This window comes from Panthera leo, chromosome D2, assembly GCF_018350215.1.
Source record: "Panthera leo isolate Ple1 chromosome D2, P.leo_Ple1_pat1.1, whole genome shotgun sequence".
In the NCBI taxonomy this organism is placed as follows: domain Eukaryota; kingdom Metazoa; phylum Chordata; class Mammalia; order Carnivora; family Felidae; genus Panthera; species Panthera leo.
Window position 1 is genome coordinate 30,785,418 of NC_056689.1, and position 25,422 is coordinate 30,810,839.

The window sequence follows — 25,422 nt, forward strand, 5'->3', positions numbered from 1 at the left end:
CAGATATAATCCACACACACAAAAGCTCTTCAGGATCCTCAATAATTCTTAGGAATGTAAACTTTGAGACTGAAAAGTTTGAGAACCCCTAGAGGAAAGAATGGCGTCCCAAATCTAGATTTTTCAGGTACCTCGTGTTCTCAACCTTTCTCTGTGCTTCGGTTCCTTTCTCTCTAACATAATAATAATCCTTGCGACACGGAGAATTATTAATTTTTCTTTTGTTAATGTTTATATGTTGCATTATGTGTGTGTGTAAGGGCTGTCTCTGGAAGGATTCACAAGTACACAGCTGGTACCAATGGTTTACCCGGGAAAGGGAAATTGGGAAACTGGGAGACAGTACTTAACCTTCCAGCTCTGATTTTTTTCCTAATACATAGTGCGGGCATTGTCTATATTTAATACGAAGCAATTAAAAGTAAACTTACACTTTTGTTTACGTGGCTAGAAAACAGAAGTTGGCTCAAGTAAAGTAGTGTTGACTGGCAATTTGAAACAAAACAAAACAACAACAACAACAAACAACACCTAAGTTTTCCGGGCCGACCTTCGAGCTGCTGCCAAACACTTCGCGCAGATTCCCACCCACTTGCGTCCGGCTCGCCTGTCTTCGGTCCCTCCTCGCCCTCGCCCCGCCCCCTCGCCCGCCCCGCCCCTCGCCGCCTCGCCCCGCCCCCCGCGACGTCACCTCCGCCGATCCGCTTCCCCGAACTCCCTCTGGCTCCCGCCTTCGCCCGCTTCCGGTCGTCGTCGTCGCCGCTGCTGCCGCTGCTGCTGCTGCTGAGGCTGCTGGCGGAGGCCGGAGGATCGGGCGGCGGCGGCGGCGGCGGCTGAGAGGGCGGCGGCGGGAGCGGAGCGGGACGAGGGAGCGAGAGGAAGCGAGCGAGGAGCTAGCGGAGCGCGCCCAGCCCCGCCCGCCCTTCCGCTCGCCGGAGCAGCCCGAGCAGCCCCGGCCCCCAGCCGCCGCCGCCGCCGCAGCCGCCTGCCCGCCCGCCCGCCGGACAAAGCCCGAGAGCCCGCGCCCAGAGCCATGTCCTCGTCCTCCGGCAGCGGCCACCAGCCCAGCCAGAGCCGCGCCATCCCCACCCGCACCGTGCCCATCAGCGACGCCGCGCAGCTACCTCATGACTATTGCACCACGCCCGGGGGGACGCTCTTCTCCACCACGCCGGGAGGTGAGCGCCGGCCGCCCAGCCGCGGCCCCGAGCCTGCAGCCGGTTTCTTCCGCCGCTCTCCCGCCGCGGGCCTTTAACTCAGGGCGTGTCCACGCTGGGCCACCTCGGCCACCGCAGCTCTACCGGAGTCCCCCAACCCCCCCCCCCCCCGCCCCAGCTCCGCGGAAGCCCCCGGGAGACTGCTTTCGGGAACCTTAACTTCGCATTATCTCTTGGCTGCAACTCGATTCAGCGCCGCCGACTCTGAGAACGTGGCTCTCCCGTCGCTGGGGGCGGGGGGGGGGGCGGTGAAAAAAGCCCTTGTTCCCGCTTCGTGGCAGCTTTACGCGCTCGACCCAGTTTTCTCCCCCCTCTCTGCCTCCTCCTGGGCAAACTCGTGTATAGTTGGCCTTGCTCTCACCCTGCATTGCCTCTGCTTCTTGCATATTGTGCATTTGTGCACACCAGGACTTGGTTTTGGAGCTCTCTCCCGGGCTTTTTTAGAAAGGAAGTTGGGCAGAGTAATTCGCTCCTGGGACCCTGAGATGACTTGTTTTGCTGCTTTTAGAACAGCGGGAGGAGGCTGGAATGCAGTGTTTGGACGCCTCGCCCAGCGTTATCCTGCTTTGACAGCATTGTTTACTTGCTGGACGAGGCCCCGCGGAGGGGGGTGGGAGGGGAGTCCCCAGGCTAGGGGGGGAGAATGAGAGAATGCTAAAGAATAACTCAAGTAATAGCCAAGGGGGTAGTGGAGCACTGGCAGCCCTAACGGTAGGGTTTTGGCGGTGACGCTTTTGGGGGTAGACGAAGAGGGCATTGTCAGGAAGGGCATTCGGATCGATGGGATTGCTTGACCCTGGGCAAGGGCAGTGCAGGTAGAGTTTCCTGAGCATTGCTTTTCGAAGTATGACCAGGAACTGTTTACAAGGAAGAACACTGGGGTAGAGGTGAAGCATGTTGAATTGGTCACGGGAAAAGGGAGCTCAAAGGTTGTCTGTACCCTGACTGGGCTGTTCTCCAGAGGGAGGAGGAGACTAGAGAGCGATCTCGTGGGACCTTATTGAAGGGAATGGCGCTTCAGTTTAACTTCGGAACTTTGCCTTCTTTTGGTGATGGCGTGGCCTCTCGAGAGGGTTGAACTTTGCTGCAGCCCCTGCCCTAGGAGATTGCTAGCTTCGTTCCCGTGGGCCGGCTCACCAGCTGTACTACAACCAACCCGGTGCAGTTAGGCCTGGGCGATCCTTGGATTGGTTGCACAATAGCAAGGCCCATAGAGTAGGAAGACCTTGCCAACAACAAGGGATAAAAATCTAGGAAGAGCGCTCTACTGAGGAATCCATCCAGGCCACTGTGGGGGGAGAGGGGGGCATGGAAGACTTTAAAATGACCCAAACAGGAGGAGTTCCTCAATATGTGTGGAGTAAAGAAGTCTTAACTTTGCAGGCCAGTCAGCTGACTTGGCGAGGCCACTTGCCTCATTGGAGAACCCTCTCTCCTGACCCGATGTGTTCAAGGCCAGCCCCTGGGCGTGCTGAGGTCTTGCTTTTTTGATCCTGAAAGATTTTTGCAGACCAGTTTCTGCTCCAGATAGAGTTGTCCTGAACTTGAACTGACAGCTTTTAAGAAATGGGTATTGTTTTCCAAGGTGATAGAGATATATGGCTTCTTGCAGAATTCTTTGTGCTATTTGTCAGTAAATGCCTGTGCCTTCAGCAGTTGAGAACATATGTCATGGTAACAACTGCACTCAGCTATTAGTTATGTGGGAGAGGAACTAAACTTTTAGCTATATATTAATCATTTTTCCCCTGAAGGAAGACTTACAGAGGGGGCACCCTTTGGGCGTATTTCAACCAACCAAGCTACCATGTTTTTAAAAATAAGGGCATAGTCCTTAAGAATTGCTTTAAAGATAGAAGCCTGTCTCATAGTCTGGATTAGTTCCTAAAATGCTTGGAAAGAGTCCGCCAGAAATACTGATTCATTTACCCTTCCTCCCAACTTACACAGCCACTACTGTTTTCTCGAATATCACTTAGCCTGTCTCCAGATAGTTTCGATACCCACAGTTTTTTTTTTTGTCTCATTTAAATACTTGTCATCTTGGCTTATTTATCATATTGAACTTGTATTCGTTGGTAGAGCAGGTTGTAATCTTTGGATGTTTGTTGTTTGTTTTTTGAAGAGAACGCGTCTATAGGGGCAGAGGGAGAGAGAGAGAATCGTAAGCAGGCTTCTTGCCCAGCGAGGAGCCTGACTCGGGGGCTCAATCTGATGCCGTGAGATCATGACCTGCGACGAAATCAAGAGTCGGACACTTAACTGACTCAGCCATCCAGGCGCCCCTTCTTTGGATTTTTAACACAAAGACTTACATAATGTGTTTATAGGATATAGCACTGTTGGGATTGGATTTAATCACCTATTAACTCAGTGCTGTTTAGATGTACAGTACTTACTAATTAAATTTACCCCCTTTGGAAATTTTCCCATCCTCTGAAGGTTTGTTCATCTCTCTTGTTACATTCCTCTCTCTCCCACCATGTAATTGAACCAGGGTAAGATAGTTGGTTATTTGGTCTCTTCCAGGCACCTGAATTAATGTGGTTAGGTATCTTAAATGAGTTTTGTGGGCTTAGTGCAGTGCTTTGCACAAAAGAGGACCACAGACAAAAGTAGGAAATGCAGTCCTTGCTCTGAATGATCATAAAATCTTGAAGGGGGTTGGGGAGTGATAAGATTTTTCGTTCTAGAACAAAAGATGTATAGAATCAAGTGCTAACATGTGAAAACATTGAGAAAAATGATAGTAGGTTTGTATTGGCGATCTCTATTTAGTGGGAAGGAAGGGGATTAGCATGTCCTGTCTCAAACTTCTGGAGACCTTCTGGAGTGTCATACACATGTTGGAGCATTCCAGGATAACAGTTGATGTGCTGAATGCCCTCAAAGATCAGACTGGGCAGGGACATTCACAACACGGTGAACTTACAATTTCTCCTTCTTTGAGAGTCCTTTATTCATTGGGAATCAGAGGATACAGCTTATCCTTGAAAAGGTTTCTCACAATTGCCTTCCTGTGGTTTGGGAAATGAGAGGTGGGTGGAAACACAACTTGCTCTGTGACCTTTGGGTTTCTCAAATTGCTGGAAGAGTACCTTTTCTCATTGTTAAGGAGGACAATTTTTAAGTAAATTCAAGGCCAAAACAAAAATGCCCTTGGATTTTATTTTGTTTTATCTGCCTGTGGAGGAGTGAGAATGATATTTGGTTCTTCCTTTGAGACACTACATCTAGCCCCAATGGAAGGGAAAGTTACCGTAGTTGTCTTCACTTTTATAACACTTTGCTTAGCTGGAAGGGAGCTAATGCTTTCGTAAGTTCTGAAATTTCTCCCTCTGGGAGTGTTGTGCTCTGGGAAATGAGCAGAAACATAGAGAACTCTTTTTAGCCTTTCTTTCTGCCTTTCTTTTCCTGCATAACATCCTCATCAGCTGTGGAAAAGTGCTGTTGCCATAACAAGAGCACCAGAGGGGAACTAACTGATGGTCTAAAATCTTGTTCGCGCTGCTGGGCTTCCTCTCTGCCAGCTGGAGAGTTGCTGTGATTGGTTCATTGAGGCAGAATTACCTGAAGGCCATTGGAAGGTCTGGAAATACAGGAGAAGGTAGGAAGAAGGGAAAATAATCCACTTGGAGTGAGCTATAATAAAATAAGAGTATTGGGTGGGAGTCATAAGTTTTCATCTGGTTTGTTTCTTGGGAGACGAATGGAGTTGTGTGTAGATTTGGGGAAGGAAGGCCAGTATCTGACTGTCTGTGACCTTGGCTTGGGTTTATTCTAGGCCAAAAACTTCTAAACCAACAACTGTACTTACTTGGCTCTCTAGCTTCATTATTAACCAAAGAACTTCATTCTTACACTTGAGAAGTACATGAAAAACATAATGAAAGGCGTTCAGTCTCTCTGCCTTGTGTTTGAGGAAGATGGCATTTACTCATCTCAGAATAATGCTAATTATTAACATATTTGTCATTCTGTGGGCGATTCAGCTGTAGTCTCGTATTCATCAGCTGCCAAACCATATACTAAGGAAGATGTACTTCAGTTTTTATGTTGTGCATTTCGGCTCCCGCAGGACTGAATTCTGAGCCTGTGGGGGAGGCAGCAGTCTGCATCCTGAAGGCCTATAGCAATGTCTGTCCTAAGCCAGAAGCGGTCTGACCAGGGAGGATAGCTCTTAACAAGTTAATAGGGTAGCATGCACGAAGGCGCTGTGCACAGCTCCTTCAGTTCCGCTGAGGCCTGTTGTGGGCAGTAGGAAGAGGGCCAAGTGACGAATCTGTAAACCGGCACTAGCGGGGTTACTACAAAAGACTTGTAGGACTGGAGTCCTAAAGACAATTTTATAAGAGGGGTCTTGCATGGTTTGGCCACAGCGTTGGCTTGATCACGTGTCTGTGTGTGTGTGTGTGTGTGTGTGTGTGTGTGTGTGTGTGTGTGTAGATTTGCGGGTCAGACGTGGTACAGTTAACGTGCAGTAGGCTAGCCCATCTGGTTGGAGAGGAAGACAGCCTGAGCAGGAGAATAGTTTGTTGGTGAGTGGCAGACGTTTTTCTTGGCTTCCAAGTATTTGGATGAAAACACTAACGTTTAAAAGATTTTCGCTACTTCAGTAATTTATAATAAAAGGCAGTTGAGAATTGCGGCCATTCAGCTTACTGAATAGGTAAGGCCTAGACTTCCATTTTCAGATTTGTTCATCATGGAACTTTGTTTTGTGAAGGTCCCTTAGAACCTGAGTTTTAACACCCGACAGCTGTCCATCCCAAGGGTGACTAGTATTTGAAGGGCCCCTTCACCTGTTCTCAGGCTGTAGCTTGAAGCCAAAAGCTCAGATATCTGAGTGTTTACGTCTAAGTAAATAATCTTTCGTATCTTTAGGATGAATGCCCTGACAAACAGGAGCTCTTCATTTCATCGAGTAGTTTAAGAAAGTAAAAACCTTAGCGAGCAAGGACAGATTGACTGGAAAATACAATTCAGTTCTTGTAGATTACATGGGATTCTCTGTAGACAAGCTCATGTCATCTGTAAATACTGATTCCTTGTCTATCTGGATGCCTTTTATTTTTTTCTTGCCTAATTGCTCTGGCTAGAACTTTCAGTACAATGTTGAACAGAAGTGGCAAGATAGTGCGGACACCCTTGACTTGTTCTCAGTGTTAGAGAGAAAACATCTAGTCTTTCACCATTAGATAAGAGGTTAGCTGGGGAGTTTCGTAGATACCCTTCATCAGATTGAGGAAGTTCCCTTTTATGCCTAGTCTGTTGACTATTCCTGTCATGAAAGGGGGTTGAATTTTGTCAAATGCATATTTTTTTTCACCTTTTGAGTTGATTGTGTGATTTTGTTTTTTATTCTGTTGACATGATGTGTTATGTCAATTTTTGGATGTTAAACCAGCCTCGTATTCCTGGGATAAATCCCACTTGGTCATGGTATATAGCCCTTTCCGTATGTAGCTAAATTTGTTGTGCTAATATGTGATTGAGGATTTTTGCATATTTGATGTACTTTATTTTGACCCGGATTTTCTGATGGTCAAGGCTAGACAGACTTAAAATCATTTGGCACTTATTTAAGATTAGCTTGTGGTTCGTATACCGTTTTGGACCTGTTACTAGCTAAAAAGATCATCTTTCCAACTCATGTTGCAGCTGAGACTCAAGAACACCAGAGTTGCTTAGCACGCTAGCTTATTTGTGTTGGTCTCCTGAGCCCTGTGTCACTGTGTGTCCTTTCACAAATACTTTTAACTTCTCTGGATATTAGTTGCTTCATGTCGAAAATGACAGGCTTTTGCCAGATGATCTCTAAGGCCTCTTCTAACACGAGGCCTTCAGGATAGGAGCATAGTCATTATCAACTTTCAGCCTTGGGCGTGTGTTCTGTGATGACCATGTCCTAAGTGATTGGGCCGGGAGCCATCCTTTGACAATATCTTGAAAATCTTTGCTCCCACTTATTGAGACTTGGAGTTAAAGGATAGTAGGATTGGCTTTTCACACATCTTAGATGTGTCCCATTAGCCATAATACTTTGGTCATACTAAGTTACAAGATCCTGAGGCTCCAGTTGTGCCTTCTGTTGATGTAAAAAATTGTCCCTCTCTTGATTTTATTATCCCTTTAGGGACTTGTTTGCACACACTGAATGTGGTTTGGCCATCATCAGCATACCTGGAGGATGCTGGCTTGAGCAGCTTTTAGTTTCCTCCGGGTTATCTGGCATAGAGCGTTTTAGGAGTCTGTCTTTTCATCCAGAGCCTCCCTGAAGAACAGAGGTTTAAACAGACATTTTTTTTTTTATAGAGTGGCAGTGTGCCAAGCCCCAGGACATGCACCATGGCTACCAGTCATGGCTTCCCCCAGTGTCTCGTCTGGTATGCATCTGACCCAGTTCTGGCCAAATGAGATGTAGGGGCAAATCTGCTAAGGGTTTGCTGAGAAAGATTTTCTCTTGGATGTAGAAAAAAATCCCCCGAGGGACACCCTGTTTGAGTCCTTGTCCCTTCCTCCTTGAGACACTGTTGTATGGAGGTGTAGGTCCATCTCAGCCTTTGGAAGATTTTGTCACCAGCTTAGTCAAGCTATGCGATTTGGGCAAGTTACTTGATGTTTCTTGTTCTGAGTTGTCATTTTGCATGAGTGGATGCTTAATTCTAATACAGCAAGCAGCCTTAGTTGAACAGAATTTTATGATGGGGACTCTGTGAAAGTACAGTAACTACTACTCTGTCAGTTAACCGCATTACAATGGGCCTTCTCTAGGTGGTTTAATTTGAAGTTAATACAATTTCTTGGATGTTTATAGCATAATGCCTGGATTAATTACTTAAACTAAGTTACTCGGTCTTGAAAGAGACCCTTAGGCTTGAATGACCTTGTTTATGTACCTAACCATCTTGGCAAGTGTAATTTTGGGTCTCTTTCTTTGGCTTTCTTGTTCCTTGCCCCTTGAAAATCACTAGTTTTTAGATCAAAGGGTAGAAGTGCCCCCCCCCCCGCCTTTCTGTTCTCCGCCAAAGGAACTCTGCCGTTTTACTCTCATGTTTTCCTAGTAATGTCAGCATCTAGAAAGTAATGGGTAAGGTATCAGATTTATCCTAGTAACTGGTCATCAAGGGATGAAGAAAATTTATAAATATCTAATGTTAACCTAGATCGAAACGTTCCTGTTTGTTCTGAAGTACAAACATGAAGAACGAGGTATTATATGCATAGTTAAAAAATAAAACAGAAAAATAAAAATTAAAACAGAAGCACCTAAAATCCAAAGTAAAATGCCAGTAGACAACTACTTTCAACAGTTTCTGTGTATAGTGCTTCTGTTGGTTATCACTGTTGCCATACATATGTGTGCCAGTTTCTTGGTTAACCTTCGATAATACCTCTGACTCCCTGTTACGAAAGACGAACATTTTCATTACTTTCTACCTCTCATTTCCCCTCCTCTCCATCTACCAACTTTTGTAAATTGTATTATTGGTTCTGGTTCCTCTGGTAGCTGCCTTTATTTAAAGTGCAAAACAATGGAGTCCAAACCTCCGTGTCTCGATCTGTCAATTTAGCTCTCCACTATATGAAATTATACCATCCGTCCTGCCTCTCCTTCCCCTGATAGGTCAACTTTTTCATAATTTTTGCAATATCAGGGCCTGTAACATTTGTATACTCTCCTGTGTTTATTTTGCTTCACTTTTATTATAGTTTGATTATAATCATTAAAAGCTGTGTATACCATATATGATATTTTGGTTCTTAAGTTTTCCATATAAAACCAAGGGGTGTGATTATTTTCATAGAAAAGGAAACGGAGAAAACTCACCAGAAGGAAAAACGTCCATGGTCAAGGTGAAATAGATACTTTTTTTTTTTTTTTTTTTAACACTCCCATCAGTTGATCAGAATCATGCCCCGTTTTAAAATGGTGTATTCAAGGGGCATCTGGGTGGCTCCATCGGTTAGGCATCTAACTGGATTTTGGGCTCGGGTCGTGATCTTGCAGTTATGAGTTTGAGCCCTGCATCAGGCTCTGTGTTACAGTGTAGAGCTTGCTTGGAATTCTCTCTCTGCTCCTCCTTGCTCGTGCTCCCTGTCTTTCTCTCTCTTAAAAATAAACATTAAAAAAATGTTATATTCAAGGTCTGAATTTCTTGTGTGGTCTTTTGTTTTCCTTCTTCAGGAATTCAGGATTAACTCATTTCTAGTCACTTGTGGCCTGACTGGTTGACAATAAATTGGCCTGACATAAATGTGGCAGGTAGTTTGGGTGAAATGTGAATTACCAGGAATTTCTTGCTTCAGAAAACTGTATGCCTCTGCATGGGACACGTATGAGAGACCTTGAGTAGTTTAGGTTTTTTAGTTTGTTTCTTGGAAAAAATACAATCTCGTGGTAAACACAACATGTGACAAAGGAAACAAAGGGTTTTTTTTTTCTTGCCATTTTATTCATAATTGAGTCTTAATGTTTTTCTTTGAATAGTTTTGGTTTTTTGAATGATCAGGTGCTTTTAAATCACACCATAGATCCTTAGCTACCCACTGACAGCCTGATTCCTCATTTTTGCTCTATATCTGCTACAATTAAACTAGCCGCGATCTAGAATTCAAGCACTTAAAATTCTTTGCTTCTGTACTTCTATTTTCCCTGGTCATATTTGAGAATATTAATGGCATCACTTAAGACTCCAGTTCTTCAGGGTGTCGTCTCTTCTGAATTAATTCGCTTTGTTTGCATTCAAAATCAAATGTATTTTAGGAATCCACTAAACAACTAGATCCACTTAGAACTCATTGAGTTTAACAAGGTTACAGGCTATAAGATTGGTATACAGAAACCAGTGTATTTCCGTACCCTTTTGATGGACAATACAAAAATGAAAACAATTCCGTTTCTAACAACATAAAAATAAAATGTGTAGGATTTTAATTTAATGAAAAGACCACAACACTGACACTGTGGAAACTACAAAACATTCTTGAAAGAAATTAAAGAAGCCCTAAATAGATGGAAGGCCGTTTTACCTTCATGGATCAGAAGACAACATTGTTAAGGTGACTGTGCTTCCCAAATTGATCTACACGTTCAGCACAATCCCATCACAATCCCAGCTGGCTTCTTCGCATAAGTGACAAGCTGACCCAAAAGTTAATATTTAAGAGACCTAAAATAGCCCAATTTCAAAAAAAGAAAAAGTTGGAAGACTCACATTTTGAAATTACTACAGATCAAGACAGTGTGACACTGCCATAGGGATAAACATAGATCAGTGGAATAGAATTGGGAGTCCAGAAATGAACTGTCACAATTAATGACCAATTGGTCTTTGACAAGGATGCCAAAACAATTAAACGGGGGAAAAATCGTCTTTTCAACAAATATTACTGGGTACAACTGGATATCCACACACAAAAACTTGATCCCACAGCTGAAAGACCTAAATGTATTAAGAGCTAAAACTATAAAACGTTTAGAAAAAAACATAGGCACAAATCATCATGACCTTGATTAGCAAATAGTTTCTTCGGCGTGGCACCAAAAACACAACAGAAGAAAAGGGTATAAATCAGACTTGCATCAAAGTTAAAAACTTTTGTGCTTCAAAGAATATCAAGGAAGTGAAAAGGCAATGCACGGAATAGGAGAAAATATTTGCAAATCATAGATCGATATGGGACTTGTATTCATGGATATAAAAAACTCTTAATAGTAAACAGACAACCCACTAAAAAATGGGCAAAGGATCTGAGTAGACATTGTACATCAGAATGGCCGAGAGGCATATGAAAAGGTGCTCAACACCATTATCCATCAGGGAAATATAAATAAAATCAAACCACAGTGAAATTTAAGAAAGAAAACAAATGAGCAAAGGCGGGGATGGGGCTGGGGTGGGGAGGCAAATCAAGAAACAGACTCTTAACTATGGAGAACTGATGGCTGCCGCAGAGAAGGTTGGTGGGGGGATGGGTGAAATAGGTGATGGAGATCGAGGACACTTGGGATGAGCACAGGATGATGTATGGAAGTATTGGCTCACTGCATTGTACGCCTGAAGCTAATTTTACACTGCATCTTAATTGGAACTTAAATAAAAACTTAAAAAAAAACCACAATGAGATACCACTTCATACCCAAAAGATAGCTATAATAAAAAAGATAGCAAGCGTTGCCTGCAGTGTGTACACATTGGAACCCTCGCTCACTGCTGGTGGGAATGTAAAAATGGTAGAGCCACTTTGGAACAGTCTGATGGTTCCTAAAAGATTAAACAGTTAACCACATGATCCAGCAATTCTACTCTTAGGTATATACCCGAGACAAATTAAAACACGTCCACACGAAGACATGTAGGTGTATGCTTATGGCAGCATTATTCAAAGTCGAAGCAACCCAGTTGCCCAGCAACTGATTCCTGGACAAAATGTGATATATACATGTAAGGGAGTATTGTTCGGCTATAGAAAGAAGTGAAGTGTTGATAAATGCTAAACAAGGACGGACCTTGAAAACATATGCAACTAAAAGAAGCAGTCACAGAAGATCACACACTGTCTAATTCCATTTATACGAAAAGTCCGGAATGGGCAAATCTGGAGAGACAGAAAACAGCGGTTGCCTAGGGCTGTAGAGGTCAGAGGACAATGGGGAAGGATTACTACATGTGTCTACGGGTTATCTTGCTGGGATGATTGCAGTCTTCTAAAATTGTGGTGATGGTTGCACAATTCTGTGAATACACTAAAAACTTATATACTTGAAATGCATTGTATGTGAATTATAGCTCAGTAAAGCTGCAAAAAAATGTATTTTCTCATCTCTGCAAGGTCTTAGAAGTTCTTCAAAGTTTATCTTAGAATCTCTACTACTTATTTCCTCGTTGGTCCAATTACAGTTCTTTAAAGCATGGGTTATTGCCAGTATATAATTTAGAAATATAAAGCTTGCTTTTATCCTGTGCTTTTTTTTTTTTTGCCATCTCCTCCCCAGAGTTTCCAAGCTTGGCGTACTACAGAAATAAGAATAATCTTGTTCCAACTTGCAAGTTGACTGTTAGTCGAAGAACATCTCACAGTGAAATCTCACTCTTTGGAAACCTAGCTGTGAACAAAAGTGGAGGTGACACAGCAAATGTGTAAAGTCCATCCACTAAAGCTCCGTCCCTTTCATTGGAAAGCCATCGGGCCCCCCTCAGCCTGTTTGCTTTTATTTTACATAGCCTTCTAGTAAGCATATCGCTGATTTCAAAGGCCCTACAAGGTTAGAAGCATCGAGTTAGGATGGGTATAGAGGGTGTGCCCCCTTTTCCAAGTTCATATGCTGACGTCCTAACCTCCAGGTGATGATATTTGCAGATGGGGCCAAGGGAAGTAATTAGGTTTAGATAAGGTCGCGAGGCCCTCGTGATGGGATCAGTGCCCATGTAAGAAGAGGCCCCAGGGAGCTTGCTCCCCCACCCTGCCCCATCTGAGGGCACAATGAAAATGTGGTTGTCCACACACCCAGGGGAGAGCTCTCAGCAGAAACAGACCTTGGCTGGCATGTTGATCTTGGACTTCTCAAGAAGTGCGAAAATGACTCTCTGTTTAAGCCGCCCAGTCTGTGGTATTTTGTTGTGCAGCCTGAGCTGACTGAGATTTGGAGGGAAAAAGGCAGTTCAGAGGCCTAACAGTGAGGGAGGGACTACAGATGAGGGAAGGGGCGCTGGTGTGGCTGTGCAGTGGAAGGCAGATAAGGCGCATGAGCCCAGAGACTTCGTGGGCCACAGCGCAGTTTATGAAGTGATCTTCACGCCCACGACCCCACTTCACCAAGAAAGGCTTGGATTGATTTCTGTTTAAGGTGGTAAAAAGTTTTAAATCTGTACACAGAAAATTGCCATCTAAAATAATTCACATTATTCACTTGTTGAAAGTTGAGCTAAGTGTTCTGCCATCCAGAATGACTCCTCATCATTTCCAGATGCCTTTTTAAGGTGTTACTATAGTTCTTATTTTTTTCAAAGCAAAGAGGGTTGAAGGTAAATTTTTGCTGTCCTTGTCCTGAATTTATATTTGAGATGGGACGTAAGACATGTGTCTTCGTTAAACCAGGAACCAGGGATTTCCAACTTTTCCGGGTATTCTTCCAAGGTTGGAGCGAGGCGTATGCAAAGCTGCTCTGCTGGGTTTGGGTTTGTGGTGGGATTCCTGCCGCGCTTGGGCTGCGGGCCTTTGTGTCTCAGTCATCCTGTGAGTAAAAATAGGAGGTTGATTCTAGCCCCCTCTAGGACTCGGAGACTTCCTTTTTGAAGTTTGCAGCCTTTGCTGATCTCGTGGAGCCTTAAAAATGAAAGAACCGGGGCGCCTAGGTGGCTCAGTCGGTTGAGCGTCCGACTTCAGCTCAGGTCACGATCTCGCGGACCGTGAGTTCGAGCCCCGCGTCGGGCTCTGGGCTGATGGCTCAGAGCCTGGAGCCTGTTTCCGATTCTGTCTCTCCCTCTCTCTCTGCCCCTCCCCCGTTCATGCTCTGTCTCTCTCTGTCCCAAAAATAAATAAACGTTAAAAAAAAAAAAAAAAATTAAAAAAAAAAAAAAATGAAAGAACCAGGGGTGCCTGGGTGGCTCGGTCAGTTAAGCCTCTTGAGTCTTGATTTTTGGCTCAGGTCATGATCTCATGGTTTGTAAGTTTGAGCCCCCGAGTCAGGCTCTGCACGGACAGTGTGGAGCCTGCTTGGGATCCTCTCTTTCCCTCTGTCTCTGCCTCTCCGCTGCTCGCTCGCTGTCAAAGATAAGTGAGTAAACTAAAAACAAAAAAAACAAAACAAAAAAAGCACTTAGGGTAATTAGAGCTGTTGACCTGGGTTGTGCCTTGCCGTCCTTCAGAGGTTATCCTCTCCAGCACCTCCTTTATTACAGTAGTCTGCAAGTCCCTGTTTACTATTCTGAAATAGACTTCTTAGACTATGGGACCTTCAAAACTGTTTATTTCTGTTATGTACACAAAACCGGATTAACTAATTTATCAAATAACGTAAGTACTCAGGCCTTGGCAAACTAGAAGACCAAAAAGAAAACCCAGAAGCCACCTCTGCCCATCTCTGTCACACTCCTGAGGGGGCAGTAACCCCCCCCCCCCCCCCCCCCGGCATCCCACTCTTCCCTCTGGAAAAGCCGTGCTTAGGGCAGGCCGGGTGGGGTCTGCTGTGTAAACTCGCACCATCTACTGTCGCCCTGTTGTCTATAGGGAAGCGGCAGTTACCTTCCCACTGCTTTCGCTTCGGACGGTGTGGCCCCCACTCTGGGCGGCCCAGAGACTGGGGCCGAGCGGCAAGAGGGCTGCCCTGGGAGTCTGGAGACCATGGGCTCAGTTCCAGTTTTGCCTCTGGTTTGCTGTGAACTCCATTAAGTCACTCTCTGGGTCTCGGCTTCACCTGTCGGGGTGACCTCGATAGGCCCTTTCATCATTCTCCTCCTAATTCCTCGTACTTCTTTAGTATTTCATCTATTCTCGGATCACTGTTACTAGGCTCTTGGTAGAAGGTTGAAGATGGGTTCTTTTTTTTTTTTTTTTTTAAGGATTATTTATTTATTTTTATTTTTGAGAGAGAGTGAGAGCACCAGTGAGGGCGGAGCAGAGAGAGAGGGAGACACGGAATCCAAAGCAGGCTCCAGGCTCTGAGCTGGCAGCACAGAGCCCAACGTGGGGGCTCGAACCCACAAACTGTGAGATCTTGACCTGAACTGAAGTCAGATGCTAACCGACTGAGCCACCCAGGTGTCCCTAGGATTTTAGTTTAAAAGTAATCTCTACACCTAATAGAGGGCTTGAACTCACAACCCCAAGACCAAGAGTTTCATCCTCCACTGACTGAGCCAGCCCGGTGCCCCTGAAGCCGTGTTCTTCACTTTAGTGAACAGAAGAATGGCCTGGGGAACTTAAAAATACAGATTTCCAGGGGCACCTGGGTGGCTCAGTCGGTTAAGCGTCCGACTTTGGCTCTGGTCATGATCCGGCAATTTGTGAGTTTGAGCCCGGCATCAGACTCTGTGCTGACAGCTCAGAGCCAGGAGCCTGCTTGGAATTCTGGGTCTCCTTCTCTCTCTGCCCCTCTCCCGCTCACGCTGTCTCTCTCTCAAAAATAAATAAACATTTAAAAAATTTTTTAAAATACAGATTTCCAGATTCTAATCCCTAAGAATTCCGATTCAGATAGAATCTTTTTTAACAAGCTTGCCAGAAGATTCCGATGCAGTTACTTGCAAAAAAGACCGTCCTAATAGGTTCCAAATACGGCACGGCATTTTTCTGAGTACTTTATCAGGTAGAGGCTGGGAGCTAGATACTTTATTTTCGCCTCTTATAAGCTGTAGATATGATTATTTGTGCAGTGTAGTTTTAACGGAACTAGGTAGTAAAAACAAAATTGATACCCTTTGGAGTTGGTTTGAAAGCCTTAAAGGTTTTGTTTTAAGATGCCTACCTGTGCTGCTGATGGGTGCCCATCAGAGAACATTTCCATCCTGAGACACCTAGTCATTCTTTCCTGTGACAGGTGTTGTAGTATTATGGAGAGGAGAATATGTTTATTAGCACTTGATTCTGGTTGTAAAAGGAAGGATAGGGGGGCAAATTGCAGGTAGAGTCTCTCCTGGCCACTTTCTCACCTCGAAGCCATTTAGTGTGACTCTTATTTTCCATCTAGTTGAAAAGAAATGACTTCCTGGCATTTGCATGAAAGTGTTGTCGTGGCACTACCACAGATTTGAATCCCAGGAAAACCACTGAGTTTGCAGTTCCTTTTCCAGCCCTTTAGCGTAATGTTGGTATCATTTCTTTAGATTTAAATGTTCGTCTCCTTCCTTCTTTGGAAACACTGTCCAGAGTTTCCGTTCCTCTTGCAATAAATGCCTTGCTTTTTCCTACCTGCTTCCTCACATTTCAGGTAGATGTGTTAGCTGTTTTATTTGTTCTTCTGTTTCCTGGGACGTAGCTGTCACGTGTTGTTTGAGGAAATCTGCCTGAATCAGACTCTCATTATTATGACGGGAGTATTTTCACTTGAGAATTTAAAAGCATTGAGCAGCAGGTAGTGTTTACATTCTACCTCTTTAAATGGATGACTTGGTACACAATCTCATTTTCATATAATATTGCTTTTAATGTAGATGCCCGAACCGTTTTCTTCTCTGGATTTAAGCCTGGTGTGAGCAAGATGCCTTCACTTCCCTTTGTTCCGTAGGCAGGGGTGGCGGGTGCGCGTGGCTGCCATCCCCCCCTTCTCCCCTCCCGCCTTCAGCAGACATCGCTAAATGGTGGCCAAGTTCTTTATCACTGAGCCAGCTGTACTCAGAGTCAGCAGCAGAGCCCCAGGCATCCACTACCTTAAGCCAACATCAGGCTCCTCTAAGTTGTTGTTTACTTTTATTTTATTTTATTATTATTTCTTAATGTTTATTTATTTTTGAGAGAGAGAGAGAGAGAGTGAGAGAGGCCACCAGCGGGGAAGGGGCAGAGAGAGGGAGACATAGAATCGGCAGCAGGCTCCAGGCTCTGAGCTGTCAGCACAGAGCCTGACGTGGGGCTCCGACTCACGAACCGTAAGATCATGACCTGAACTGAAGTCGGACACTCAACCAGCTGAGCCACCCAGGTGCCCCTGTTGCTTAGCTTTAGATCTTATTTCTGGCCATTAGTACCTTGGGAAGACCATGACAGAAGAAACAGCAGCAGCAGGTTTTCTTAACTGTTCGTCAGGTCAAATGCACTCCTCGGAACTGTTGTGAAACACTCTGGTGGCACTTGGTACGCAGATTGTTTTGTAAAGTAGAGACGGGCTGCCCCTTCTAGCTTCTACCATAGCTCAGTCTGGGAAGAATGTTGGCCTCAGTGCCTTTAGAAAGCCTTTAACTTACAGGCAGCTATCTATCTGTTGGTGATTTTTTTTTTTCACATACTTATTTATTACTTCATTTGAAACTTTCTAGGGGGCGCCTGTGTGGCTCAGTTGGTTAAGTGTCTGACTCTTGATTTCGGCTCAGGTCACGATCTCACAGTTCGTGTGTTCAAGCCCTGCGTCGGGCTCTGCGCTGACAGCAGGGAGCCTGCTTGGGATTCTGTCTCCTTCTCACTCTGCCCCTCCCCAGCTGTCTCTCTGTATCTTTCTCAAAATAAATAAAAGTAAGCTAAAAAAAAACTCTTCGTGGCAGGACCTAGGTCAGGTAGAAATAAGACTTAGCCCTGGGTTAAGGAAGTCCCAGTCTTTACAGAGGCAAATCGATAAACTGGACATTTATGATAGGTGATATGTATTGAGTAGGTTGGGGGCAGAATGTTTTTTTTCAAGGTTTTTTTTTTGTAAAGGTAGCAATGTTGGGGCTGAGCCTTGAAAGATGAGTGGCAAAGGAGCCTGGGCCCAGGCAGGGAGGGGAGAACTTAGCCTGTTTGCTTGAACTGTGAACCCTCAAGGCCTAGGTTTGGATGGAATTTAAAATAAATTCCTGGGGAATATTATCTGTTGAGAACCCCTTAATTCGTTTCAGACTCTTCAACCTTGTTTTCCAGGAACGCGAATCATTTATGATCGAAAGTTTCTGTTGGATCGTCGCAATTCTCCCATGGCTCAGACCCCGCCCTGCCATCTGCCCAATATCCCAGGGGTCACCAGCCCTGGCACCTTAATCGAAGACTCCAAAGTAGAAGTAAACAATTTGAACAACTTGAACAATCATGACAGGAAGCAGGCAGTTGGTAAGAGAGTGCTGGTTTTGGGGGACCAAGAGGGTACGCTTGGGAACTCAAATGTCATTCGGCTGTGGGTTGAACAGTTGTCGAGGCCTCAGTTACAATTGACATTCATTCATGTGTCTCTCAGGTTCTCCGCTCCCATCAGCAAGGCTCATTGAAATGTTCTGGAAATCCTGTGTTCTAAATCATAAGCAAATCTAACCCGAGGGCGGCGGGAAATCCAAAACCAGGGAATAGTAAATCCTTAAGATGAGTCATGAAACCAGGTCTCAAGTACTTCCTAGCCTGGGCTGTATTGGACTGGGAGTAACACACAGAAAACAGAATCGAATAGGTTCCTTTTCTATTGCCTCCCAGAAATAGACCCGTTGCTTACAAGAAGAATGTCCTTTTTGTGGTGCCAGGGGAAACAATATGGTTTGTTTCCCCCATTTTCTAGGACTGCCACTTGCAGACGGAGGCAGATTTTCACTTGCATTTTTTTTCCCCAGATGCTCCTCCTTGTGGGTGGTTCGACTGCCAGTCTTTTTTTGTTGTTTTTTCAGTTTTAAGTATTTTGAGAGAGACCACGGAAGAGAGCAGGCGCGTGGTGGAGGGGCAGAGAAAGAGGGAGAGAGAGAATCCAAGCGAGCTCCATGCTGTCAGCGATCAGCCTGACTCAGGGCTCGATCCCACGAACCGTGAGATCATGACCTAAGGGGAAACCAGGAGTCGGATGCTTAACCGCTACCCAGGGGCCCCGACTGCCACTTTTGCCCCTCCCAAATTAAAATGCCCAGCCAAAGCAAACAAATAATTGTTTTAAGGCAGCAGAGAATGGGAGCGTTTGGATTATTTTTTGACCCACGTGCAGAGAAAAGACAGAGCTGCCTGGCTTTTCCTTTTTGTGCTAAACTTTGTCTTGATTCTAACTAGGGGATGACGCTCAGTTTGAGATGGACATCTGAGTGCCCTGCAGGATCGGAAGAAAAGCGGCAGCACCGAGGCTGTGTCACCGGATGGGGCCCAGAGGACCAACAACCAGCAGACAGGAGGGGCGGTGTCGGCAAGCGTCACAGCCCCCGCGTCCCCCTCTTCCTTCCTCTGGGTGCCAAATGATGCAAAGATGAGCTTCATCTGACTATTTCCTCTCCGTTTCCCGTCCCCCTTCCCAGGTAGTCAAGTTTGCTCCAAGGTCCTTGGCATATTTCCCTAGACCTAAGCAGCCCACAGAGGAAAGCAGTTCAACTCTGGCTTCCGTGGTCATTTTACTGTTGAGAAAACCTCTCCTCCCTCCCCCAGCCCCCTCTTTCTTCTTTTAATCCCAAATCAAGTATCAGCCTACCAACAATTGCCTGCCTGGGAAGACTGGGGAAGTGATAGGTTTGCTGGGCTCAGCATTATGCATGTTCTAACCCTCTATCTGCCCTCCGTGTCTCCCATCTGTGGTTCAGAGCTGCAAGAATCTGGGTTTTCGGTCTTCACAGCCACCAGAGGGAAATGATAAACGAGAAGGGCGCGCTCTCCCTTTTACCTTGAGGTGTTCGTCCTTAGGGGCAGAGCACAGCCTGTGCGTTCTGGTAGCATCCCTGTGTGGTGCCGTTTGGAGGCCCGCTTCCCCACCTTCCTCTGGCAGGAGTGTCTTGTGTCTTTGAGAGTCGAGTTCAGCTTCCCAGGCCTTCGCTTAGCACATTGGTGCAGAAAGGTTTGAGCTCTACCTGAGAAGGGCGTCCTTGGTGAGCAGCGGGGCTCTCCTCCTGTCCTGCCTCCCTGCTGGCTTTCCCCTTGCCCACGGTCCTCTTGTCTCTGAGCCGCCCGAGTGGTTCTGTCGCTCCTGGAACAGGCCTGTCCAAGTGACACAGGTGCTCTGGGGAAGGCCTGGTCATGGTGTTCCACTGGGTGACACCGAAGAATGACCTTGGGAGCGTGGAGAACCCCGGGGGTGCTTGGTCTCAGTTGTCCTTGCTTTTCAGTCCACTGAGCGTTGTGATGTTTGCTGTCTCTGATTGCAGTTTCTTATGTTTTGAGTTTAAAAGGTGACTTTCAGAATGCTCTTAGAAAAGAACGAAACTGTTTTTCTCTGTGGACCTGCTTAGGCTGCTGGGATAGATGAGCATGGGCTTAAAAGTGTGTCCCCACCCCCCCCCCCCTCCCCGGTTCTCTTGCCTTCCCCATCGCACTCGGAACCGTCCCTCTCTTTCCCCGCTTCCTGCCCTCCCTCCCACCTTGTTCTCTGCCAGGCCATTTTTCAGATATACATCAAAGATACCTCAAGTGTTGGTATCTGATAAGATCTCACTCCTCTTATCTGAGGAGGGGTCTTTTATTTTTAAGATGACTACAGACCTATTTTTAGATATGTTTTCAATACAGTTTTGAACAGCAACTTTTTAATTACACATCTTCCAGTGTTAGGAAGGTGAGAGATGTCCACAGGCGAGTCTGCTGTTCCGTGTCACCCTCCTCTGTCTACCCCAGTTCCTGACGAGCTCTTTGCTTCTCCCTCTAGTTTTGGGTGTGCATGTTTGCAGTTTGTAGTGGGTGGTTTGTAAAACTGGACCATTCTCCTTGCCGTGGGTTGTTAATGAAAGCCTCATTCTTTTCCCTCACCCTTTGCTTTTTCATTCCCTGTCCTCCCTGTCCCGCTCTCCTCACTATTGACTGGCATGGTGATCCCGGGAGAGTGACCCCCTCGTAGAAAGACTAACGCCTCCGTCCCCTCAAAGAACCACCAGGAAAGTAGCCACTGGTGTCCTGGGAACTTCTGGTTACGTGTGGTATCCTGAGCCCTCTGAAGAGATCACATCCCAGAGTGAGAATAACAGGCCAATTGCCTAAGAAAGAAAGCTGTTTGTTTTCCTTTCGAACTATGAAAAGACCCTGTTAACAAACACATTTTAGACAGAAGAGAGGAAGGATGTCTGAGGAACTTTGTTCTGGTTTTTTACTACAAAATGTGAATAGTTCAAAGAGTGAACCTTTTGCGATGGTTGATGTCTCTCAGGAATAAGCTGGATCTCCAAAATTGGGGGGGATGCTTCTCAGTCTCAAAAATTGATGATCAGAAAAGTATTTTTTGTTTGTTTGTTTGTTTGTTTAATGTATCCCTGTTCTGATTTTAATTAAACTCCAAATTTCACTTTACCTACTCTTGGAAAAACTTCAGTTGCACTGCAGTTTGCATGGGAAGTTTGCTCAGGACCCCTTTGTCCCCTAGGAGCATGATTCCTTGGGAATAAGGCTTCTCATTCTTCATAGCTGACTTTGGCATCCGTGGAACCTGGCTCCAGCTCCCGCTAGGCTGGTTGGACCACGAGCAGAAGAGCGCCCCCTTCTTGATCTTTATTGCTGCACATAAAAACCCGGCCTCCTTGCTGAGCAGCGGGGAGTGCCTTGACAACATGCCAGCTTGGGTAATATCAAGGTGCCATTTTCCCCTTTTTGGCCATTCTGGGGAATCTCTGCGCATAGCTCCCTAATCGAAGGCCATTTTTCTAGCAGCTGTATAATAGAGCAGCGGCCCAGTCCTTTAGTCCCTCTCTGCAAGGAGTTCCTTACTGCTTGGTGCAATTCTCTCCTGGAGGCCACTACTAGGAGAGATACCTTAACCTCCGTGAGTCTGCATTTTAAAGATAATTTCACAAGGCAACAGAGTAACTTGTAACAGATGGCGCCTTTGTGCCGGGCCTCATAGAATGATTTTCAGGGCAAGCCAGATCCAGAAGAATGAATAATCTGTCCCTCGGGGAGGGAGTCCCCTGAGGGTACCATTTGAATGAGATGGTTCTTAAAATCTTGGTGATCATTTGTTGCCCTTATGAGGAAACCGTGTTTCTGTGCTTTGGGGACAGTCCATCTTAATGAGAAATGACCTTGTTCCTCCAGATTCCACCAGGAGACGCCCATTGTCTTGGTCTGGCTTCCTTCTGGTACGGTTTGCCGAGATCCCCACTCGCTCACATTCTCAAGAGCACATTGTAGAGCAGTGGCCTTCGTGTTTGTCCTTCCACCTGTCTTCATTCTCTGTTGCCGTATAACAGATTATTCCCAAACTGTGAGTCTTAAGAGAGCAAACATTACCTGTCAGCTTCTGGAGTTAGGAATTGGGAAGCGGCTGAGCGGGACGGTTCCGGCACAGGGTCTCAGGAAGTTGCAGGCAAGATGTTGGTAGGGTCTGCAGTCATCTGGGGCCGGAGAGGCCACTGCTCCGCTCTCTTTGTGGCTGTTGGTAGGAAGCCTGGGTTCCCTCCACAGGGGTGTCTCAGTAGGGCAGCGTGCGTGTCCTCGCACCACAGGGGCTGGCTTCCCCTGAGCAGGGGGTCCCAGGGAGAGGGTAAGTCTCCCAGGGAGGGAGTCTGCAGTGCCTTTCGTGACGTCTCTGAAAGCACACACCAGCACCTCTTCCTGATTCTGTTCCTTAGAAGCAGGCTCCGAAGTCCGGCCTGCATTCAAGGGGCCGGGAATTACACCCCACCTAGGAATGGGGCAGTAGCGAAGAATTTGAGGATGTACCTTAAAACCACCTTACCCCCGACAGAGGATAAAATCAGTCCGACGGGGGGTGTTGGTTAAACTAGGTAACACACCAAGAGCGATGCTGCTACTATGTCTCCTGGCTAGAAGGTGGACACTCTCTCTTTCCCCAAAGCCACCTGCTGGCTTTAAGAGTGACAAGAAATGACATCTCCCGGGAGAATAAAGAGCCATACATTTGCCTAATGACCAGCAGCGTGACAATGCATCATGACGAGTCCCAGGCTCGGTGACTCTGAGACTCCATACCACTTCCTGGTATCTCCCGTAGCCAGGAACTGCCAAAGGGAATTGGATCCTCCTAGCGGAGCCCCTAAAGCTGACTTCATTGGAGTCAGGGTTGGTAAGCAAGAGGAGGAAATGGGAGTCAGATGTTGGGTTACCGGGCTGGGTAAAAAGCTTAACGGTTCAGATTCAGGGTGAAATAGATGATAGCATCTGGAAGCCAGGTCCCTGTGAGAGTCTGTGCCTGGCACCCGGTCTTTGCAGCCGTACCAGCTGGAACAGGTTGGGGTTGGCTCTCTCACCCAAGAAGCCACTTCTCCAGTGAAGTCAGAACATCTGGGAATTAGAGATGTCTGGCGGTGCTTGATTGCTCCTCTCAAATCCGGTTTTCTCTGACATGTGCGCCCACCTCGTCCTGGGCTTCCTGAGGGGAATGTGTTCTTAAAGAGAACTGACCCTGTCTTCACCTGTGAGAGAAGCTTAGACGAGGCTAGTCAGTTGAACACATTCTTAGTGAATGTCTGCTGTGTTTCTGGCACCCGCGTCCAGCCACACTGTAGAGATTTCAGACCTCTTCGAGATGCACATTCTTGTCCGGCTTTAGGCCCCGCCTCTTCCCCGGCGTTTTCTTTAGCCCTGCTTGGTTTTAGCGTGAACTTGAACCAGAGGCACTGCTGCCGAGGCAGCTGTCAGAAAAAGGGTACTTCCTCCCCAAGTAAGGAATTCCTCTTCACAGCACTTTCAGATGAGTTGTGTTTTTCCTTCTGATTTTGAGGTGGATTCAGAATAGATGGTCTTTTATTCTTTGTTGTTCGGGTTACCGGCTCTTTGGGACGCTCCAACCTCAGGTCAGACGTTCCCATTAGCCCGCAGCCTGCTGCATGAGTGGGATTCACCCCCAGAGTCCCATCGTTCAGCCAGCACACGCTGAGTGCCTCTGTTGGGTCAAGCCAGCTGGTACGAGGGGCTCATCATGTTGGCAGTCGTGTCCCAGAACCAGACTCTCTACCCATTCTCCCCTTCTTGGATATTTGGTGGGGTGTCAGGCGTCTTGGCTGCTGGAAGCCAGGACCCTTGGCCCTTTGCATTCTCCTGGAGAGAGGAGGTCCACTGCGTCTCCGTCTGGGTCAGAAATTTCCCCTCTAGGCAGGTTTCTGGACTACGGGCACAACAGCTGTTGACTAATCTGCGAAAACCCAATCACCTACCCACCCATGACATCTGGGACAGGGTAATACTCATTTTAAAAAAGCATTGTTTCTTTGGAAGGGCAATTGCTGTCTAGACTTTGAAGGGGGTGTGGTTACCACACACACACACACACACACACACACACACACACACACACACACGCCCATCCCCGTTCCTTTAGCTCTGGGCTTTTAATAAAGGACAAAATCAGATCTTGAGGCAATTGGGTCAGAATTCTTTTGAATGCTTATACCCCAGGGGCGTTTCCTGTTCTAGTAAGGATTTTCCGGTTGAGCTCTGAAGTTTCCTTGAGGCTAGCTCAGAGAAATTTCTTACCGACTACTCGAGGGAGATGGATACAAACTTATTTTTTCAAAAAATCATTCACGTCACCTTGCCCATCCTCTGGAATTTAAATTTCTGTCTCTGGGCCGGTCCTGGAAGTTCATACCTTTTGGCAAAGGTAGATTTAGGAAGTCTCAAGTCCCTGTTCAGATGGTCTTTGGTTTCTCTTTGCTTACCCTCTGCCCGCAGCTCTGGCATACCATCATACTGAATGGAGGGCCAGGGCGAAGCATTGCCGAGATGAAACACAGTTCCTGGGGGCCTTGAGTTCTTAACTCTGCTACCTTTCTAAGAGCGGGAAGCTGACAGTTGCTGCAATGCTTGATAATCATGTGGCCGCGCTGAAATTCCAAAGGGAGCTCTTGCGGGTGCTTAAACCCCAAATTCCTGGACACTCCCGAGACAATTCCCTGAATCTAGCACAGGATACCCATTCTTGCACCCAGGGTACCCCACCCCTCCTCTCCATCTAAATCTTTAAAAGCAAAACAGAAAAACCCAAACCCGAGCCGAGGGTAACTTTTACTTGAAACCAGGAGGGTGGGGGAGGATCACTCGAGATAAGGATGAGTTGTACCTGTTAGCCATCCTGCCCCTGGTGGCTGTGTCCGAGTCCCTGAGTACTGTGAGCCAGTGCCTTTCCTTCCCCTGGAGACGGAGCCCACCTCTTCCCGCCTGGGTGCCCAGGGGACAAACCTCAAAGGACGTGTCTTGGAGAGCCCAGAGGACACTCAGTATCCAAGTGTCCATTTTAAGCATCTTTAAGAGATTTTATATATAAAAATGCCCTTTCCCGTCTTAGTGCCACCAGTGGCCCATTTCCATGGGCTCTGAGTGGAAAAGTGGAGAGTGCCAGTACTTTCCTCGGTCTTCCCTTCGTCTCCTTTGATGTGATTGTCCCTCCACTCCTCCCATCCATTTCACGGCTATGGATGGATAGCAGAGGGCACCATGCAGCCTGGAGGCAGCCCTGTGTGAATCCGTGGTCAGTTTTTTGTTGTTTTTTTTTTTTTTGGTTTTTTTTTTTTGGCAACTGTCCTAAACCAGCAGGTGTTTGGAAATTAGGGAAAAAATTAAATTCTCACCAATGGTTGCTGTTACAGTTAAATCAATAAAGATCTTGAGTATCGCCTTGCGTTTTATTTGAGTTTGTAAAATTTCAGGTGACCTCCCATTTGGAGGGCCTGGACTGGTGAGG

The 25,422-nt window shown here is 46.3% G+C and overlaps 1 protein-coding gene across 1 annotated transcript; it reads left to right on the forward strand.

Moving 5' to 3' along the window:
* The first annotated feature begins 855 nt into the window (after positions 1–855).
* EIF4EBP2 (eukaryotic translation initiation factor 4E binding protein 2) lies at positions 856–24,721 on the forward strand. The gene is made up of 3 exons (XM_042907913.1): positions 856–1,178; positions 17,769–17,954; positions 18,867–24,721. Exons 1-3 carry the CDS (start codon positions 1,034–1,036, stop codon positions 18,896–18,898), a joined length of 363 nt encoding a protein of 120 aa, XP_042763847.1. The 5' UTR covers positions 856–1,033; the 3' UTR covers positions 18,899–24,721.
* The last annotated feature ends 701 nt before the right edge of the window (positions 24,722–25,422 follow it).

What these genes read in the sequence shown, in the direction of transcription:
- EIF4EBP2 (XM_042907913.1), top strand. Translation starts at nt 1,034, where the DNA reads ATGTCCTCGTCCTCCGGCAGCGGCCACCAGCCCAGCCAGAGCCGCGCC. An exon ending in CTTCTCCACCACGCCGGGAG is followed by an intron (nt 1,179 to 17,768) that starts GTGAGCGCCGGC and finishes CTTGTTTTCCAG; the next exon opens with GAACGCGAATCATTTATGAT. An exon ending in TGACAGGAAGCAGGCAGTTG is followed by an intron (nt 17,955 to 18,866) that starts GTAAGAGAGTGC and finishes GATTCTAACTAG; the next exon opens with GGGATGACGCTCAGTTTGAG.